This window comes from Botryllus schlosseri, chromosome 4 (genome assembly GCF_051294905.1).
Source record: "Botryllus schlosseri isolate E-star chromosome 4, Bs_hap1, whole genome shotgun sequence".
Taxonomy (NCBI): domain Eukaryota; kingdom Metazoa; phylum Chordata; class Ascidiacea; order Stolidobranchia; family Styelidae; genus Botryllus; species Botryllus schlosseri.
In genome coordinates this window covers 13,083,697-13,105,251 of record NC_137239.1, presented here as the reverse complement: position 1 = coordinate 13,105,251, position 21,555 = coordinate 13,083,697, and the positions used below count along the sequence as shown (strand labels likewise).

At 41.7% G+C, this 21,555-nt stretch overlaps 1 protein-coding gene and 2 long non-coding RNA genes across 6 annotated transcripts in view; 1 reads left to right on the top strand and 2 right to left on the bottom strand.

Moving 5' to 3' along the window:
- The window catches only part of LOC145438166 (uncharacterized), a 357,286-nt gene that overhangs the window by 56,374 nt on the left and 279,357 nt on the right, over positions 1–21,555 (top strand). The window lies entirely within an intron of this gene.
- The window catches only part of LOC145438169 (uncharacterized), a 373,612-nt gene that overhangs the window by 262,739 nt on the left and 89,318 nt on the right, over positions 1–21,555 (bottom strand). The gene's annotated exons all lie outside the window — the stretch shown is intronic.
- Positions 1–21,555, bottom strand: part of LOC145438144 (uncharacterized) — a 119,861-nt gene that overhangs the window by 62,828 nt on the left and 35,478 nt on the right. For all 4 annotated transcript variants that reach the window (XM_080315522.1, XM_080315524.1, XM_080315525.1 and 1 more), the window contains one exon: positions 9,387–9,610. In XM_080315522.1, coding sequence (XP_080171648.1) covers positions 9,387–9,610 — 224 coding nt within the window. The remainder of the gene's footprint in view (positions 1–9,386; positions 9,611–21,555) is intronic.

The following is a 21,555-nucleotide window of genomic DNA, read 5'->3' as shown; positions in this document are numbered from 1 at the left end:
TGCCAGAGATGCATATACCTGAAAGTACGACATGCGAGCGCACCCTTAAGAACACATTACGATGTGCGACCGAGAGGGGGGGTCAAAAAGTACGATGTGCCACCACGAGTTTTCCATACGATGTGCGACCGCACCATAAGCCACAATGGCAGGTCACGAGCGATCATACTAACTACTGACGTATGTTCACTGAAATCCTCGATATTGATATCAGTGTTGGGATGACTCGAGTCATGACTTGACTCGAGTCAGACTCGAGTCACCTTTTTCGCATGACTTGACTTGACTCGAGTCACTTTGCAAAAATGACTTGACTTGACTTGACTCGTCGCTTCAGAAATGTGGATTGACTCGTGACTCGGAGCAAAATTTACGAGTCAATTTCAAGTCATCTAGTAAACGATGTCGATTAAATCGCTGCATCTTTTTTTATATTCAGATTGTTCGCGATACGCCGGTGTGACTTGTGAGAGCAATCAGTTATTCACTGATTGTACTTTTCACTGATCCTCCATTGTTACATCACAAATAAATTGACCGAAAACGAAATGATCACAGCTTACGTTTATGTACTAGCTGTAGAATAATCTAATAGCAACGTATCTCTGTTTGTTAAACGGCTCAGTGCTGACATCGCGAAGTGCCCACTTTAGCCGACCCTCTTGTATGATTTGAATCGAAAGAATATAGTTTATGCGTTTATAATCTCACGGATGTGTGGATGGCCCTGGATGGGTAGTGTGTTGTACCGTATCAATTTGTTCCATCTTGTCGGCGCTTCGTATTCGATTCTCTATTTTGGCTCACGTATTTTATTAGCAGCTCTAAGCGTGCGTGAGCGATACAACGCCTTTTTGCACATATAATTAACCTAATACTCGGTAATTGATTCAAGATATATCACCAATCAATCTGTCATTCACACAGCTAGCAAAATGTAATGACTTTGAATCATCCTCATACTTCGAAAATTCAATTTGACTTGAATTGTGACTTGACTCGTGACTTGACTTGACTTGACTCGACTTGACTCGAGTCACCTCCAAAAAACGAGTGACTTGACTTGACTCGAGTCACCTACGAAAATCGATTGACTTGACTTGACTCGAGTCAAAATGTGTAATGACTCGAGATGACTCGTGACTCGAAGGTAGTGACTTGATCCCAACACTGATTGATATGGCCAACCAAGGATAAATCATGTCCTGGTCAAATGATCCCAGCCGTATTCAGCAGCAACCCACAATATATGCAACTAACATTATGATTGACCGAATTCATCCATTAACCACGAGAAATTCCACGATTCGCGCGGCTAGGACATGTACCTATGCAGAGTTTTCATTGCATAATTGTATCAATTTTGGTGCGTAGTAATATAAGTCCTATTTTTACCGTTACCTAATCCGGCTCGCTCTATCAGACGATAAAAATGGCTTCAACATTCAAGTGGCACGCGTAATGGTTCGTAAATTTCATGTGGCCCTGTGGCCGAAACGGTTGGCCACCCCCGGCCTAATTGCAGTAATGATCAGTAAAGCGCTTACATGAACGCATAAATCAGCATGTCCCTAGATTCATTAGAACGCGCTCGGTGTAAAGCTCACCCTCAACTCATCCGCTCAAGATTGATGCGGAACAATCAAAGGCCATAAATTCTGTAATTGGCAAACACTTGTTGGATAATCCCACTTGTTCGAAAAATTATCGAGACGACAGATTTCGCATACTCGGAAAGGGTCGTTACTCTTTCATTTGTGTGAGTCGACTTTTATCAAAATACACCAGCCATGGCTGTGTCAACAAAAAGAGTTCGTGTATCATCTGAAAACAGTACACCAAACGTTCTCATATTCGACATTTCATGCAGGTGACGTCATATTTTGTGATACGATTGTTGATATACGATGCTCTTTTGAATTCTCTACTAGTACTGACGATTACCCCTGACGAGTGTCAGCCGAAAATATTCGGGTTCATTTCAATATGAATATACTATTCAATTGTATATTGAAGTTCTGTACCTCCAAGAAGCTGCGCTGTAACTATAATTGCAAACGAACATCAGGTTTTCAATTCGAGAAAATTTAAACTTTTGCAGTTCATATACCCTCCACATTCTCTGGACTGCCCAACAAAACCTATCCATGACCAACTTTATTGGCATGTCATCTCACATATTATTGTAATGAGAAAATGCTCATTCCTGCTGTATTTTGTTTAACAAAATAGCAGGTGGACAGAGCAATCTTCTATCGCAAGATGTGTCTTCTCGACTAATGATAAATGACGACAATGACACTGTCCATTGGTAAAATCTTCAAAAATATATTCAATTGCCGTGAGTCAGAGGATATGTCACGCGGTTCGTCTTTCTACTTTTCAAAATCCAATTGCAGAAGTAATTTGTTTATCAAAATTACTGTTCGGGTAGAAGTGGAAGCAGTCGGAAAACATTTTAGTAATTACTGCAAGTAGGTAAAATCTAGCTGGCTATCTCGAAAAAGTAGTAATGATAATTGAAATATACGTAATCCCAATATTGCGATGTGATAGAACAAAAATAGAGAAATATTCGCAGTCAATGCACCAAAATTATGTAAAGTTTACCCAAAGAAATACAGGCGCAAAAATAACCTAGAGTGGTGTTAATTACGTGCCCTAAATTTTCCAAGAAAGCACGTCACTCACTACTACCTGTAAATCGGATTACGTCGGCTGAGAGAGGATGAAAATGTGTATAGCGATATATATGCATTTACCAATATTATTGACCGATATGGATCATATATAGTCTTCGCGCTTCGGGCGATTAGGCTACATAATCTCTCTGACTACCGAGTATTGGAAATTGCGCTCAGAAGTAGTGGTAAAACATCCAAACGGGAGGAGGGAGTATTTGAATTACAATATATCTATAGTCAACAGATAATCCAGAAGAGCGGTTTCTGCGTCAAGAAAATCGGCATCACAGGATTTAGAACAGGGGTGTCTAACATACGGCCCGCGAAGCAATTCTGAGTAAATTAATAAAGGATTATATTCACCAGCACATCTGTACTAACGGTACAAATTTTCTTTTTATAGTAGGTAGGCTACTTTCATTAAATAATTCCTAAAGACAGCTAATGTCCAGCATCTTCAATGACCATGTCCTTGGTCACATTACAGCCACACGAGTGAGGTGTTATGATTTCACCCTTGTTGCGATCAGGAACAACTCGACGACATTAACACACAAATTCGAGAAAGAAATAGGGCACACTGAGTTCGGGGTTATATGGAAAAATGGAGCTACAAGTAGCTATTCACAGAAGCGAAAACGTCAGTGTGAAACCGTTATAGGCATTTTACATGGAGCATAAGATGTTATCGGGCTGTGGAGTCGGTAGATTTTACCACCGACTCCGGCTCCGACTCCGACTTCACACATTTTCGATATACCGACTCCGACTCCGACTCCTGAGTCTTTAAACGTACCGACTCCGACTCCGACTCCTGGGTCTTTAAACGTACCGACTCCGACTCCGACTCCCGACTCCGACTCCAGCATTATCACCAATTTTCTTCGAAAATTATATGCCACATTGTCGGTTGAATGACTAACATACCACCATTAAACATATGCAAACGATTAATGGTGGCATGCTAAATTGTTTCATTGTGGCACAGCTCGAATTATCCACTATGAAAGAAAGATTGGCTAAAATCCTCCCCTTTTCAGGTTTTTATAAGATGGACTCTCTAATATCCTGCAATGTATGAATCATTCAAATATGGAAGTTATCCAATCCTGTATAATAAAAATGTAGATAACAAATCCAAGTGTAGCTCTTGTGTATGAGTCAGCAACTGATAAAGAGATTGAACTTACTAATTTTGTCATTGCACACTATCCTGATTACAAGCACACACTCTCTTACTGCTAATAGACATTGGTCATAAATGGAATTTAGTTAAGTAGTCAAATGTCTAGTCTACATGTAGGCCTACTTAATCAATTATTCAAGGATTGGAAATTGCAGTCTTTTTTAATCAGTTTTTCGACCCAAACAGCTAAGCTACACTACAAATATTTTTAATTCTGTCAAGTGGGAAGCATCGTTTGGTCATATTTACATCATTTTTACAATTTTACAAAACCAGCCGATGCGTTTGCTCTGTCACAGTATCACGGTATAATTCCAAAAATTGCATCAATTTTGACTGCATCGCGAAAACGCATATTGCGATTTTCTTCCCCTGTGCAACTGAGTTGTAATTTGCAAGTGATGTCTAATTTTATCTATATCAGGGGTGGGCAACTTTTTCGGCCAAAGGGACACATGAGATTTACGTACCATTGCGCGGGCACCTGGAATGTTGATAACCTTTTTTTAGTCGTCCGATAGGAGCGAACCGAATTAGGTAACATTGCAAACAAGACTTATATCAATACGCTCTAAAATTGATAACAACATGTCATGCAACTGTGCAGTAGGGTTGTCCAAAATTGGGAAAATCTTACAAATACTCCGTTATAATGTCTTATTCTATAGATTATTGATAAAGAACGACACTAGGCCTAAAAGAAGCTCACAGGAAGGCCGTTAAGATTTCGTGCAAAGCGTTTGAAAGTAGCTGCCGAATAATGGGCGAGCCACCGACCATGGAACGGCGAGAAGACTAGTAATAACGAAACCACGACTCTTGATTGACTAATCGGTTATGCTTCAATGACCATGGCAGCAGCAGCTTGCCGATTAGGTGATCAAGGAGTTTGCTACCGGCGGCGATTTCGAAAGCGCATTGTATGTAGGTTGACAGATAATGATTTAGGATTGACTCAGGGTAGGCTGAGGTATGAAATACATGATGAACAAACAACAGCTGCTTCACAAAAACGTTTAAAGCATGACCGATTTATTGTGAAGGAAACCGCCGTAGCCTATATGCCTTGTTTTCAACGAGGGAAAGCATAGGCGCTTATGCAAATGGTGAAGGATTCCTATAGTTCCAGAAAGGATATATCCTTATTGAATACAAATATAAAGCTTAGCAACGACACTGTAATTTGTTTGATCTTATTGGGCTCAGGTTGTAGTACATAGTAGAAGTTTTGAATGCTCCAGGGATCGGTTGAATCAGACGTTTAGACTTGGCACTTATCAGATGTTTACAGCAAATTGAATTCACTTGTAAGTGTTTTCAAGTCCCTAATGATGCCGCAGAAACGAGGTGTAAATGTAAGCACAGACTGTGCTTGATATGATAAACAAACTGTGCAGGATACTATGCTCTATGCAGCATTGTCTGTGCTTACCTTTACACCCCTTTTCAGCACGATTATTAAGGACTTTGCCATATCATTGACATATCATATCCAGAGAGAGAGAGAGAGAGAGCGAGAGAAAGATATGATATTCTTTTTCGCATTGCACCATCGAGATGCTTTGACGACGGAGTTGCGATACGGCCCCATGAGGTCATCTAGTCTGCGCCCCCGTTTTTTTTTTCCTCCATGCTATCCGTGATTGCTGAGCGCCTAGCAGGATAGCTGTGGATACCAATTTTCGAGTCTTTGGTATGACCCGGCCGGGGATCGAACCCACGACCTACCGCTCGAGAAGCCGGACATTACACTATCTCGCTCGGTCCAGCATTGTATGTGCTTACTTTTACTCCTCTTTTCTGCGTCATAATTAGGGATTTTGACAACACTTGCAACTGAATACAATTTGATGTGAGCATCTGATAAGTGCCAAGCATAACCCGCTGATTCAGCCGATACTTAGACCATTCAAAGCTTCAACTATGTACTACAACCTAAGCCCAACAAGATCACACAAATTATAGTGTCGTTGTTACGCTTTATATTTGTATTCAATAATGATATATCCTTTCTAAAACTAGGAATACGTCGCCACTTGCATAAGCGCATATGCTTTCCCTCGTTGAAAACAATGCATATAGGCTATGGAGGTTTCCTTCACAATAAAGCGGTCAATCTTTAGTCGTTTTTGTGAAGCAGCTGTTGTTTGTTCATCATGTATTTCGTACCTCAACATACCCTGAGTCAATCCTATCCTAAATCATTATCTGTCAACCTACATACAATGCACTTTCACAATCGCCGCCGGTAGCAGACTCCTTGATCAGCAATCAGCAAGCTGCTGCTGCCGTGGTCATAGCCGACTAGCCAATCAAGAGCCGTGGTTTCGTGATTACTAGTTTTCTGACCGTTCTATGGTCGGTGGCACGCCCATTCCTCGGCAGCTACTTTCAAACGCTTTGCACGAAATCTTAACGGCCTCCATGTGAGCTTCTTTTAGGCCCAGTGTCGTTTTTTATCAATAATCTATAGAATAAGACATTACAACGGAGGATTTGTAATATTTTTCAAATTTTGGACAACCCTACTGTGCAGTGCGCAATCAGACCCTGGTCGCGTGAAGCGCGAAATTTTTTTGCAAGATAATGACTGAATTATATCAATAAATATGTTGCTAACATACATTGGGGGTCGCAACTGTATACCACTGGGCTCATTTGGAAAGGACAGGATTATTCGACGTTTAGGTATAGCAAAATCGACGGTATCAGTGAACATGCCTCTATCATTTTGTGCAAATGTTTTGTCGACGATCTCGCTGCGAGTGCACAAGCGAAGCCGCATGTTGGACGACACGTTATCTTCTAATTGCGAATATAGTTAGACTCAATTCTGTGAATAATATGTATTTATAATTTTCAGAAGGGGGCTCAAATACTGAATGCAAGAAATCTAGTGACAATGAATCATGCGAAGTACCGAGAAAAAGTTCAAGTCAAATAAATCTGCTATGAAATATCCTACTTTATGGTCATATACGAAGATCTGGGATAAATGTGTCTGGCCCCTGGATACGTCAATGCGTCAGAACTGTTGTTTTAGTCATCATCAAATTTCGCGGTCATGCTAATCAAATTTCGGTTGGCCTTGCAATTGTACCTGATGTCATAAATAATTTCGAGAATTACCTCGCAGGCCACACCTAACCTTCTCGTGTGCCAAATTTGGCGTGCGTGGCACGGGCTGGCCGCACCTGATCTGTATGGTTACTAATAACAGTGATTGGTGGTACATAAAAATTCTAATGAAAATTCTTTGAAAGCAAATCTTTTCATGATAAAGAAGTTGGAGTCGGAGTCGGAGTCGAAGTCAGGGTCATTCTCACAAACTCCGACTACGACTCCAGTCAGTATTTTCCCCACGACTCCGACTCTGACTCCGACTCCATCAAGCGAAAATTACCCAGACTCTGACTCCGATTCCACAGCAGAGATGAGCATGGATTGGGATTAGGATTTGAAAAAACCGGATTTGTGAGATTTTTTCGGATATGGAGTGGATTAGGATAGAAGATTTTTTTCTGAACGGATTAGGATTTGGATTGGATTTACCGATTTTATGGGATATTGACATGTCGTGTTGCGAATGGCGACAAACTGTATTCAGATCAGTTTTTAATGTACTTATGGTACGCTACACTATGGTACACTTGGTGCCAATGAGCATGAGAGGTGCAGTCCTATGCTAAGTTACCTTAAATCAAGAGAATTGTTGGTCGTGAAAGAAAAATTTCCCATTCCTCCCTTGCATAATTTAGCATTTTTTCTGAATTTCAAGTTAGAATCGGATTAGGATTGGATGCGGATTTGAATATACAAAAGTTATGGATTCGGATTTGGATTTGAAGCTTCGGATTTGGATTGGATTAGGACATAGAAATTCCAAATCCGCTCATCTCTGCTCCACAGCCCTGGATGTTATACAGGTCCATGAAAATTTACTTCAAATTTCTGTGGTTGCACTGCTGTGTCACTTCCGACATAAAATGTCCATATAATCGACAGAAACACGAAGCACGAGTTCTTGATAAAAAGTTACATTTCAACGTCTGTATGGTTGCAGGTAAATACCGTGTATTCCTCACAACGCCTGCGCCGGGCTAACGCCAGATCACGACTAAAGCAAGGTGAGCAATGAGCATAGAAGTATGCCAAGTTCCAACTTATATTTCGGACCACTCTCTACATGACGCTAGCAGCATAAAAAATCCAACACTAAACGAGCATGCTCCTTGCCAATTTGAAAAATTATACTGGATTGATTATAGATGTTTGCTCGAAATGTGTCCCTTTCCATTTATGGATATTTAGTGACTCTCTGGAGCGAGCTTGACCCGTAAGCACACTACATCGAGACGAATTAGAGTACATAGATGTAGGCAGTCCGCGAATTTTGCTTATTCAACTAATTAATGAAATTGATATATGGAATACATCGTTGTCTAATAAAAAAAAAAACTAGCTTGCTTGCGGGATCCATCTTGATGTGATATGTTTATTTGATCATAAAAAACACAGATTCGTATAACTTGTTTGTAGCAAGTATGGAAACCTGCTTTACACTCTGATCAATATCAATGTAGCAATAGTCAGACGCCGATTACATTGTCCGGTCTAGCCTATAGACCAGTGATTCCCAAAGTGTGCGCCACCACACTCAGATGTGCCGCGAATCTTGTAATTTTGGAAAAAAAAAATTGTAATATTTTCAAATGAGGAATGCAGGCAAGCATATGTGACTTGCAAACTGTCAAAATTATTCATAGCTGATAAATAAGCATACGGGAACAGTACAATGGACAATTGGACTACTATGTGTCGAAGAAAGTTGCAGAAGACTAGCTCATCGATTTACGAAGCACCCCGTTTTTTGGAACGCTGTTTCCATGACAACGGATGAGTTATGGCGATCTTCTGTCAAATCCTATAATATGCTATTGGTGTAAAAGCAATCATAATTTTATTTCCATGTACAATGCAATTTACATTGTGCATCTTCATGACTGTGTAAACGGAATCTTTGCTCTGATTGAAATTTAAAAAAAGTAAACAAAGAGAGTGCTTCGAATTGATGACGAAATGCGGGTATGTCTGTCAACCATCCATTCAATCGTAAGCTATATATGTTCGTGGAAATAAGCATAGTAATCGCATTACAATGTAAAGTATTTTCAAAAAGCACACTTTCTGATAGTGTTTTGGGAATATTTTAAATTTTTTTAAGTGAGCCGCAAGCCAAAAACCTTTGGGAACCACTGCACTGCTATAGACCGTTGGGGCGTCAGCTTGTATTCCCTTGCCAATACTCATCCCAGCGCCCCCATATCGCCCCTAAATGTTTTCGCTTCCTTGGACACCAAATCGCTCCCAGGGTATCCCTGGCGACAGCGTTACGAGCCACTGACACAGAAAATTTGAAAAAAGGTTTGCGTTCACAGTTGACACAAACCAGAACCTTCCAGGTATTCGCACCATGCTTACTAAATACATCCGCTATGTGTCTCTGTGGTACTAACCGTAGGATGGTGAATCATTCCGATCCATAATTCAGGATTACCAGACGTCAGTAATTGCCGAATCCAATCCTGCAACGCAATTTGCTGTTGCCGGGTATAAAATTGGGCAAGTGTCTTTCCATGTTTTTGGCATTCTGCCTCTGCTTGCGTAAAATTCATATTTCCTAAGTAAAATTTGTAGCATCGATCGTCCGCATACATTCCATCGTATCTCAGGCATTTTGCTGAAAAAAAATCGATGCCTTCAATTAGTATGTGATTCCGAATGACGCCTACATTTAGTCATAGCATCGAGTGAATATAGCAAATGAGAGCAGCAATTGGTATGTATTCATTCTCCCCTGTAAATATTTATATCTCGTAGGAGTGAGGTTGATAATGGTCATAATCAGTGGTGATCCATCCCAGCATATTGCTGAGAGTAAATGCAGGGAGCAGAGTGAATGCAGGTACCGTTGTTAAAATACGAATGGGTTGTTGTTGTTATCGCCTGAGGGCATTTTGCACCACGGTCAAAGACATTGTTAACGAAACGAGGAGGCCGTATCAAATAATGACGGATATCTAAATGGAGTGAAACTATCAAATGACAGGAGAGCCTTGACGTGCTTTGCCAGATTCGTTATAGCGTATCACGTGAGCGCTGTCATTCCCTATGGCTATGAGCGATCATGGTGCTGCCAGCGCAGTAATCATTAATTTCTGCATCTGACTTTACCTGGTGAGGATTGCTAGTTTATGGTGTCGGCGCTAGTCGGGATATTGTTAATAAAAGCCTATCATACGTTCATTGGTCTGGTTCATCACAATTTTATTAACAAGTCGCGACTGAGCGTATAGACGTAAGAAACGGATGGCGTCTGCAGAAGAGAGATTGTATCATGTTCCTACTCTCAAAGTTTTGCCGAGTGCTCCGGGAGCTGAGCTGGTGTTCAAGCATTGGAAAGATATGCTTGCTAGTTTTATCAAAGCCGCGGACGATCGCCGCCGTCAGTCTTCTGCGTCAACCTCGTCTACGCCCGACTCTGAGCAAGGTCCGCCACCACAGTTGGACAAGCGAGAAATATTGAATGGTTACCTATCTCCCGAAGTTTACTCGTATGTGTGCGACTCCGAAAATTTTGAAAAAGCGATCGAAGTCCTAGAGGGACTGTATTTGGTGAAGAGAAATATCATATATGCTCGACATACGCTCTCCACGAGCACTCAGCAGCCAGGAGAAAACGTCAAGGAGTTTTCACAAAGACTGTTGTCACTTGCGAAGAATTGCAGGTTCGAGGCCGTGTCAGCTGAGGATCACCGTAAGCAATCTATCAGAGATGCCTTAATTGCTGGCTTGTCGTCCAATGCGATACGATTGCGTTTGCTGGAATTTGATCAGCTGGCTCTTGATAAAGCTGTTCAGGTTGCAGATTCACTGGAGAGAGTGCAGAAGTGTTCGGCGATATACATGAATCCTCAAGCGGCAGCTTCCATCGAAGCCGATGAAGGCCAGAAGGTTAGTCAGGCCACACCCTCCAAGTCGCAGTCACGATACGAAGAGGACTCTGATGGACATTCTTTAGCCGTCTCGCGGAGAAGTGGGAACCGCATCCCCGTGTCGAAGGCAAAGAAATGTTCTAGTTGTGGAAACCGACACGGGCGGGTCTGGAAATGTCAAGCAAGGAATGCTGTCTGTTTCAACTGTGGCGTAAAAGGGCACTTTGACAAGACGTGCTTGAGTTCTGTTCAATCCGACGAAAGTCCGATGAGTTAGCAGCCATGATTGCTTCAATTCCTGTCTTGCTTTCGAAAGCGGCTGTGATCATTGCTATTAAGCGAAAGAAGTTTGATGGATTGTTGGATAGCGGATCATCAGACAATTATTTGAGTTTTGAGATAGCGCGGGAGCTGAAACTCGAATGGTTTGGTAAAAAGAAGAGCATCAAGTTAGCAGATAAAGGAAAGCGATCAACTGTTCACGGAATGCTATATCTGTCGTTTGAGCTGAACGGGCGGAAGTATTCCGATGTGGTGTTCGGTGTTATCGAGTCCTTATGCGCTGATGTGGTCTTGGGCCAATCATTTATGAAAAAGCACCGTAAGGTTACATTTGAATTGAGGGGGCCCTTGAATCCCCTTGTTATTCCTGGACGAGACGAGGAACACACTTGCAACTTGACTGCAGCAAAAGTGGTCACCCCGCCTAGAATATTTCAATTTCTCGATTGGTCGTGTAAACCTATCGCAACTCCATTTAGATCGTAGTGCTTCGGATCGGGAGTTCATCAAGGAGGAGATATCTCGATTGAAAAATGAAAGGATAATCGAGGATTCGAACTCCCCGTGGAGAGCACAGGTGCTAGTCGCTGGTGGACGACGTCAAAAGCAACGCCTTGTCATTGATTATTCTCAAACGATTAATCTATTCACCTTTCTAGATGCGTACCCATTGCCGAAGATTGCAGATGTCGTAAACGAGGTCGCTAAAGGGAAAGTGTTCAGCTCTATCGACTTGAAGTCGGCGTACGATCAGGTTCCGTTGGAACGAGCTGACAGGCCATTCACTGCATTCGAGGCATGCGGGTCACTTTATCAGTTTCGTAGGTTGCCGTTTGGCGTCACTAATGGGGTTAGTGCTTTTCAGAGATTTATCGATTCGTTCATCGAAATGAATGCGCTTGAAGGAGCAGTCGCATATTTGGACGACATTACTATCTACGGCAAGGATCAGAAGGAACACGACGAACGTTTGCAGTCCTTCATGTCAGCAGCTAAGTCCGCCAATCTGACGATCAACTCCGAGAAATCGACATTATCTGTAGAAGAGTTAAAGCTCTTTGGACATCGAATAAGAAGAGGTGAGATCATGCCTGACCCTGAGCGTTTGAAGCCGCTAATGGAACTGTCTCCTCCGAAGAGTGCCAAAGCTTTAAAGAGCTGCCTAGGTCTCTTTGCTTACTATTCTAAATGGATTCCGAGATTTTCCGAGCTTGCGAAACCTTTGTTCCATAACGAAAATTTTCCTCTTGAAGGATTGGCTGTCGAAGCCTTCGATAAGTTGAAGAGCTGTCTCCATCGCGCTTGTTTAGGTTGCATTTTGGAAGAGGAACCATTCTCAGTCGAGACCGATGCTTCTGATACCACCATAGCTGCTATCCTGAGCCAGCGTGGAAGACCGGTAGCCTTCCTTTCACGAACTCTCACCAAGTCCGAGGCGAAGTATCCGGCCGTGGAAAAAGAAGCGTGTGCTATTATCGGGGCGGTGAGAAAATGGGGTTATTTACTACACGGTAGACAATTCAAAATAATAACCGACCAACAAGCTCTTTCATTTATATTTGACAAGCAGCACAAAAGTAAGATCAAAAACACCAAGTTGGCTCTGTGTCGATTGGAGTTGAGTGAATATACCCACGATATCGAACATTGACCAGGTTTGGAAAATGCAGCAGCCGATGCCTTCACCAGACTATGTTTGGCCACTAGTGATTATGGCCTGAGTTTGGAAGAACTTCATGTCTCTTTGGGTCACCCTGGGATTCGCAGACTAATGCATTTTGTACGTTCGAAAATCTTCCTTTTTCAGTCGAAGAAGTGAAGAGACAATGCAACCGCTGTAAAGAGTGCGCTCATATAAAGCCGAAATTCTATTAACCTCCGGTCACGCCGTTGATCAAAGCGACCAGACCTTGGGAAAGATTGAGCGTGGATTTCAAGGGACCTGTGGACGGGGAAAGGATGTACCTTCTCACCATGATTGATGAGTATAGTCGTTTTCCTTTTGTATTTCCTTGTTTTGATATGCGAGCGTCAACCGTGATTTCACAATTTGTGTCGCTGCTCAGCATAATGGGACTTCCCGACTACGTCCACAGTGACCGATCTCAGTCTTTCATTGGAAACGCAGTGTCACAGTTTCTGAAGGAGAAAGGAATCGCGACGAGTCGAACCACGCCATACCATCCGACTGGTAACTCCCAATGCGAGCGCGTAAACCAGACAACCTGGCGTACAATCAAGCTCATGCTTGCTTCTCGCGGGCTGCCCGAAAGTAGTTGGGAGAAAGTACTTCCCGATGCATTACACTCAATTCGTTCGTTGTTATGTACCGCTACTAACGAAACTCCGCATTCCAGGTTATTCAAGTTTCCTCGTAAATCAAGCATGGGCACGTCAATGCCTGATTGGCTCTTGGACGGTGGAACTGTGCTATTGCGACGACATGTCCGACGAAAAGATGAACCTATCTGCGAGCCGGTTGAACTCCTCGAAGCCAACCCTCAATACTCGTTGATCCAATATCCAGATGGGCGACAAACAACCGTATCAAATAAAGATTTGGCTCGATACCCGTCAGATTCGGAGACCGTCGATACAACTCCTATTGAAACCACGAGTGATGGCGCTGATGATGACGCTACTGATGACATCAACGTCGAGGAGTCGACTCCCGAGATGGAGACGAGCAGCGGGACGAACGTCGAAACTGCTGAAAAACTGCCGGCATCTGAACCCCCTGAGGTGCCGTTGAGACGCTTAACTCGTATCAGGAAGGCGCCGGACAGATTTCATTACTGAGTTGAACAATTTTGTAGTGCTAAATTTAGTATTTCACGTTGCATTTCATTGTGATATGCCACCTAACTTTCAGAGGGGGATATTGACGTGTTATGCCGGATTCGCTATAGCGTATCACGTAAGCGCTGTCATTCCCCATGAGCGATCATGGTGCTGCCAGCGCAGTAATCATTAATTTCTGCATCTGACTTTACCTGGTGAGGATCGCTAGTTAATGGTGTCGGCGCTAGTCGGGATATTGTTAATAAAAGCCTACCATACGTTCATTGGTCTTGTTCATCACAAGCCTAAAACAAATAGCGGTTACAGTCCAGGCGTGGGCAATTGTTTTCCTCAACGGGTCAAATGAGAAGTCGAAAATACGTTGGCGGGCCGAGTGAAACATTTCAGTTATATTCTTCAAGTTATTTTAATTTTATTTCTAAAATTACATTGTTAATACATGGTGCCCAGTAAATGTGTTCACTGTTCTTGTCAAGTAATGAGAAATTAACGGTTAATTGAAAAAATATCATTTGCCGTCATGATTCGAAAAAATGCTAAACATGATACATTTTAACTCTCTTTAAACCCCTATCCCAATTCTTCTATTAATACTCTAAAACTGTGGGTCTCAAACTTTTTTAGGCACACCTCCCTTTGTGATGTTGAATAATTTCGCGCCTCCTTTTCATGATATCGCAAAATATTGAAAAGAGCAACCAAAATGCTAGCAATCCCAACGGATAGTTTGATGGCATGGATGGTTATGGCTGTTGATGAGTGAATTCTGAAATATCGCAATCGGACAATTAAGAGAGCGATAACTGTAAGTGGCGGGCAAATCGCGCGAAGCGCTAAAAAAATTCAATAAACTTCAGCTTCGCGCCCCTTTTTTGATGCGTTTTCGCCCACCAGTTCGAGAGCCACTGCACTGAAATGTATATGCAATAGTACAGAGCTTATTTTCTAGATCACTGCCTTCCGCGCAGTGCGCAGCTTTATTAGTCTTGATGTTGGGCGAAGCTTGCATTTTTCTGAACTGCGCCCTACCTTGACTGAGTGTTTCGTATTTTTTGTCATAAGACAGACATTAATCAAAATCAATAATCTCGGCGACATGTTCGGCTAAAACTAAAAGGACTGGTTTACTCCTGAGTCCAATACAAATATTTATTGCTGAAAAGTCTAAAGTCTAAACCTTTGAGAATTTCAGTTTCGGCTTTCTTATTGGCATGCCCGTTAATCCTTTATGGGTGACAGATATGATGAGTCATATAGTAATCGCGAGCATTGATCGACTTGAGTTACAAATTAGGGATTTGAAAACGTATCACGTAACAATTTCAAACACATACTGTATAATGAGTAATTGACAATGACAACAACGAAGTTTTGAACTAAACTATATACGGAAAAAGTGATTTCTTGTGACTTAAATTGCTACTCATACTTTGCCACATTGCCTTTATTTTGAATCTGGATTACGCATGCGAGGTACGTATAGGCAGCATAATCATGGCATATTAATGAACAGGCTTCAAAGTAAACGAATTTCCAGTTGAGTTGAAACAGCCTATTGTTTTAGTTATTCAAAAAGCAAGTTTTATGTTTTGAATTCCAAGCAACGTTTCGCGGGCCGCTCACAATAGCTTCGCGGGCCGCATTTGGCCCGCAGGTCGCACTTGCCCTGGTCTGGGTTACACGATAAAACAAATTCAACTACATGCGGATTTACGAAAAGGTAATATGGTCAATACCAAAAAATCCCCTTATTGTGTTCGGTGCGAAAAAGACTTCAATTTGAGAGCAACGAATCAAAGATGACTGGAAAAGTGTTAAACTTTTTAGCTATCAGGCTCACAACGGTAAAACAACTCTCAGATCTGCACATATAGCGCAGAATTGCTGACAGATCGTAGTATTGTCGGTATCCAGAAAGTATATATTGTGTGATTACCCCTAACAGTGCACGATTGTTTGAACAGAGCTAAAAAGGGGGTTTATCAAACACGAAAACAAATAAAAGTTATATGAATCAATAATACTCGAATTTCGCAGAACACCGTAGCATAACTGTCGTCTGTTATTCAAATATGAACTAATCATATCGCGACTAGATAAGCGCTGATTCAAATTTGAATGGCGGCGAAAACGGAACACCGTAACATGGTAATTAGCGGGGACCTTGGCATTCGCGTTTTGTCGACAATAACGCAGCAAATAATACGTTCACGTTCATATTGCCAAATTTATTCCACTCAAAGCTTTTCAACTGACTTTCATAAGGAGCGATCGTTAGTAAATGACGTACACCAAATTTGAAATGAAAATAGTTTTATCGTTCTGACGTAACAATGACAATTGCACAGAGTGGCGAACGGCAGGTAAGAACGCGCAGTTACGGTATAACAGACACAAATTCGTCTGTAAAATAGCCGAATGACAACACAACACTACGCAATTTTGTCGACATAGCAACAAACTGTAGTAATTAGGGTCAGTCAATTTAGGATTGTAATAATGATGCCACACCTTCCCTTTAACGATAGTTGGATAAGTATTTTCATAAGAGAGCAAACTCTTAGGCCTACTCAGGTTGTCTCTCGTGCTTCTATGCTTCAGTGATTTGGTAGTCTAGCTAACTGAAGAAAACATTGTCAGAATGAAGCACATGGTGAGTCACCAGTAAGGCTGGGCAAAATCGAGTACCTGAGTGATTCGATTCTGAATCACGTATTACGCTTCGAGTCGAGTCAAGTATTCGATTATCACTCATTATGACGTCACGTAAGAATGTACTACGTCAAAGTTCCAATACAGGGGTCTCCAACACGCGGCCCGCGGGCCGCATGCGGCCCGCGAGGTCCTATTTTGCGGCCCGCGACCTGATTTGAAAAAAATTCAGAAAAACGCTTAGTAAATCATGTTGAAACGCTAAAATTGATTTCAGTTGAAACATAATGTTGTTGTTTTTCAAAGTGAGCCATTCTATGTGCCCACTATCACTATTACTCACTAGTTGATACGGCTTCGGCATGGTAATATCATTCCATGGATGAAGAATTTGCTGGTACGAATGGGCATATTGCCTTGACGTGCAATGGCCCACCACTGCCAAGACCGAGACGCCTGCAAAACGACTTCGGGCGCTCCAAAAGACCATGCTTTACGAGGAGATAGTTGTCTAGCAAGTAGGCCTACCGTGTATAGCTAACCCCAATATTGATTCTTCAATCCATGGGTGGCCAATCTGCAGCAGTAGAAGGAAAATTATGCGGCTGTCGACACTTGTAATAACAACCCTAAGTTTTCACAGATACCCCCTGCATCAGCTGTATCTGGGAATCTGATCACATTGGCCGAGAAAGGATAAATATTTTATAGTAATATGTGAAACTATACTAATATTTATTGACGAAATTCACTCATGAACATGAAAAATTTTTCGCGCTTCGCGCGACTACAGATTGGTTCTCTGTGGCTCTTTACAACATAACTACTAACGATTTGGTGCGCATAGTAAGCCGATATGTGCATATAGATTAGTTCGGAGTGTACCGGCAATGGACATGGACATGATAACGTGGGTATTTGGCCCCAGCTAGTTTATCACGACTAACCACCGGTATGCGGCCGCAGGCTACATGAGTACGCGAAATGCGGCCGTGAATTACAAAAATGTTGGCCACCCCTGTTTTAGCGGCTAAAGAGTGTTGTCATTGTCAGGTATCGTGTACAGCTCATAGTCCAAAATATAATGACATTGATTATCATGATACTTTTTGTTGTATTTGTGTTTGTTCAATAAAATATTAGTTCTTTTGTGGTGACTATAACCGTCGCCTATGTTAGAAAGCACAGCGTTGTAATAACGTAGAGTTATCAGACGTGGTTGTTGAACTGCGTTGCCTACTTTTATATCGATATTGATGTCATGCGGCCCGCGGCCTCCAGGAATTTGGAAAAGTGGCCCGCGACCTATTTTGAGTTGGCGACCCCTGTTCCAATATGTACCTTATATGCCACAACAATGAATATAATGCCTGTTATCCGTCACATTAAAGATACTTTGCTATTTCGTCGATCATAGTAATTTCATTGTACTTCTTGACAATGTTGTGGGATGATCATGACATCGGAAATGTGTTATTTCCGGTAACGTTCGTAGCTTGGTACTATGTCTCGTATGCTGCGACACGGCCAGTCAAGGTTTCAAGGCTTCCTCAGTGGAAAATAGTATCAAAACTATCATTCACGTTAGTATATCAACTTTCAGTTGCGAGGAGAGTATAATTTCAGTACTCGAAACAATCGTCTTTTACTTCTTGACCCGAAACATGAAATTTAATGCTCGATTCAGATTCGAGTACTCGAATCATTGTGCCCAACCCTAGTCACCAGCAGTGTACGCACAACTTCAGTGTTGTCAGCCAACCATTGCTGCTGTTCTTTCTCCATTCGTGGCAAGCTACTTAGTAACGACAGACGCTTTCTACCCGAGAATGTGGGAAAGTATCTATCGTTGTACTACAACAAATTTTAACTATTTCTGTCATAATGCGTGGTGTAACTTCTGGACTCCTTCATAGGTCCAGATTTCGTTAAAATAAAGATCTTGTAACGTAAACATTTGTCAGTTTTCAAGTCAAAAAAGTTTTTTCAGGCCAAACTACGTCGTAAAGACAGGCAGCTATAACTAGAAATCAAGAATTGCATTACAGTGCTAACATTACATGCAAAAACACCATATTTACATATGTTAGGTCATAATTTTGTCGAAATTACGTTTTTAAAGGTCAAAATATTCCATTTTTAGGTAAAAAATCGCCTAGCTATAACGATACGAGACACCAAATCTCTGCGACGAAATACGCAACGAAGACAGATTTACCCAGTAATAAAATTACCGTGCTGAAATCTTCGGTAAATTCTCATCGGCAGTTGAAGGAACTGCCCCACACTGCGCTGACGTCATACCAGCCTGATTCCAAACACACAATAATAAACTCCTTTCGATAGCCTACATTTCATTTTGGCGAAATATATTTGTATTTTTGTGTTGTGGATCTTTTAAAGCTAACATTTTTGATATGCTGCTCGTGCATGAAGCAGGTCAGCCACTGCTGCTAAAGTCTTATGATGTCTATGACGTTTAGTTCTCATATATGTTGCTAACGCAATAGCCTACGCATATTTAGAGGTTTCACTTGCTAAGCATCACAGAAAGTCAGGGCCGTAACAGCACTTCGTCAGCCCCCCCCCAAAGCGTTGGTCTTGGGCCCCCATATGATGTTAAACCGAACCCCAGACCCCCCCACTTAGGCTTTACGCTGTTTACTGCTACTTATCATCTACATTAGGGGCCGTTTAATTAGTATTGGCCTGAGCAGCCATGTCGTCGCTTTCGATGAGTGAAGCAAATCTTCGTGTCTGACAATACGATTAAAACGATAGTGACCTTATACTGACTATCAGACTATCAGGGTGTTATGAAGCTGACGCACAAAAGACATAGATAATGGTACAATATGCGAATAAGATATGGACTATATAATATTTCTTTTATAGCAGTAGTTCTCGACCTTTTTGTTTTCGCGGACCCCTTTCGGACCGTCACGGACCCCCGCGGACCCCCAAGAAGCTTTAGTTCAAATTTAGCTCAATTATCGCACAATCGTCATCTGTCTTGTGCAAATGAAAACTGTAGCCTTAGTGATGAACAGCAACAAAATGACTTTTCTTGAAAATAAGATCATATACTATTCATGTAGAAATTTGGTTGACTATTATTTCAATGTGAATTCTGCAACTGCAGTTCTTGAAATACGTGGTCGTGTTTTGAAAATCCGCACCTTAGATGTGATATAGACGACTGCCGAAAATCCATTTCCACAAATATAGGTGGTGGCGAATGTAATAATAAAGCGTAACGCTTCCGACGACTAATTTGGGTATGATCTCAACAAATATGGCACCAAAATTGACGAATAACTTTTTTTTAAGAACATACAACGTCAAGTCTGGTCATTCTATCTTGCAGCTTATCTTGAAATTGTTATGGAAAATGGTTTATAGGAAAAATGGATTTTTGTAAACATTTAGAATTCACCGTGATTGACCTTACTCATCCAACTTTTTTTCCGCAACATCTCTAAACAGCAAAATATTTGTATCAGTAGGCTACTGGCAATTTAGAAATCAAAATGAGTGTGCACAGTAGGATATGTTATCTCATGCTGCCATTCTGTTGATGTAAGGTCGAGAGCAGGCGTTCTCAACTTCCTTTGTATAACGGGCCGCATTTCAACAGTATAAGACGCTGCGGGCCGTAGAACATGTATTTATAGGCTACTATTAAATGTAGGCTACTGTAGCCTATTTACCCGTCGTATTGGGCATTTAGTACATTCTTATGCATTCTAAAGCATTAATGAACAGCGTTCGTAAGTTTGCCGTTGCTGTTTTTGTGAGAATATGTATCTTCCAGCGGCGCAAGTAAATCATCCCTTCATTGAGTCAAGTGAAAGTGGGTATATACTATATACACCTTCAAACCCTTCCACCAGAGAACCGAAGTCTCTGCTTCAATGAGTGAGCGAGCTAGTATAAAATTGCGTTAACTTTTTCGTTGCCAAGGCCAATGTCACTTTGAACTCTCAGTGATATGAGAAAAAGTATGGCGTTCGGGGTCATTTCTGGACAAACCAATCAACCCTTCTACTTTCCTTCCATGGATAGAGCCCTGCACTAATAGATACAGAAGTCAGCTTTGCCAAGTTGATGTTTTTCGCTGGTCCTCTCCCCACGTTTGCCCTGCCAGCATTTACTCTGCAAATATGCCCACTCTGATAATTACGCACCCAGATAATTAGCTATGCAATGTCTGTGGAGTCGGCGGATTCGTCCAATGCCAGGCAAAAGTAGTCTGCGCGGCAACGTGTTTCAGAACATGCGATAAAAGATCGACTGACATTGCTGTTACTCTTCTGGTCACAGTTGAAGCAGACGACTGTAGCTTCAAAATTTGTCACGTGATGATGTTGTCGTTGTTGCTAAGTTCCGGAAACAGTAAATATTCGCACTTATGTTAAAGTTTTATTGAAAGCACACCTCCTCTAGCATATTTCTTGGGTTTAGCGATATTCCAAGCAATGTTGAACGACGCGTCTGTAACGTCGTCGGTAATTTTAACAATGCCTCGAAATATGGATTGCTGGGCTTGACACTTAGCTCGCAACGTTTTTTTAAAGATCAGGCGATGTGTATAACTCAAGAAGAAACTGTCGTGATATCATAAGCTTCTACGCTTCGTTCCGACAACTGTTCTTCGACAAATATGACATATCGGTTTCTCATTGATATCCGAGAAAGCAAATTCATTGTTCCACGCAGAGTTAGAAACCAAGTTCCCGCCGTTTAATTTCCCGTTCCTTATTCTTGCTTCTGTTCAGACCATTCGCGGTGAGTGAAACACTCTTTAAAAGTGTAGGCGTACTACGCAGTGAGATTCTTTTGAACCAGAGTCCAGCCGACTATCGATTCAAAACAATAACAATCTAAAGTCGAGCATATATCAAGAAACCAGAACAAATCAAAGAACAAGTAATCAAACGAGACAGAGACGGTG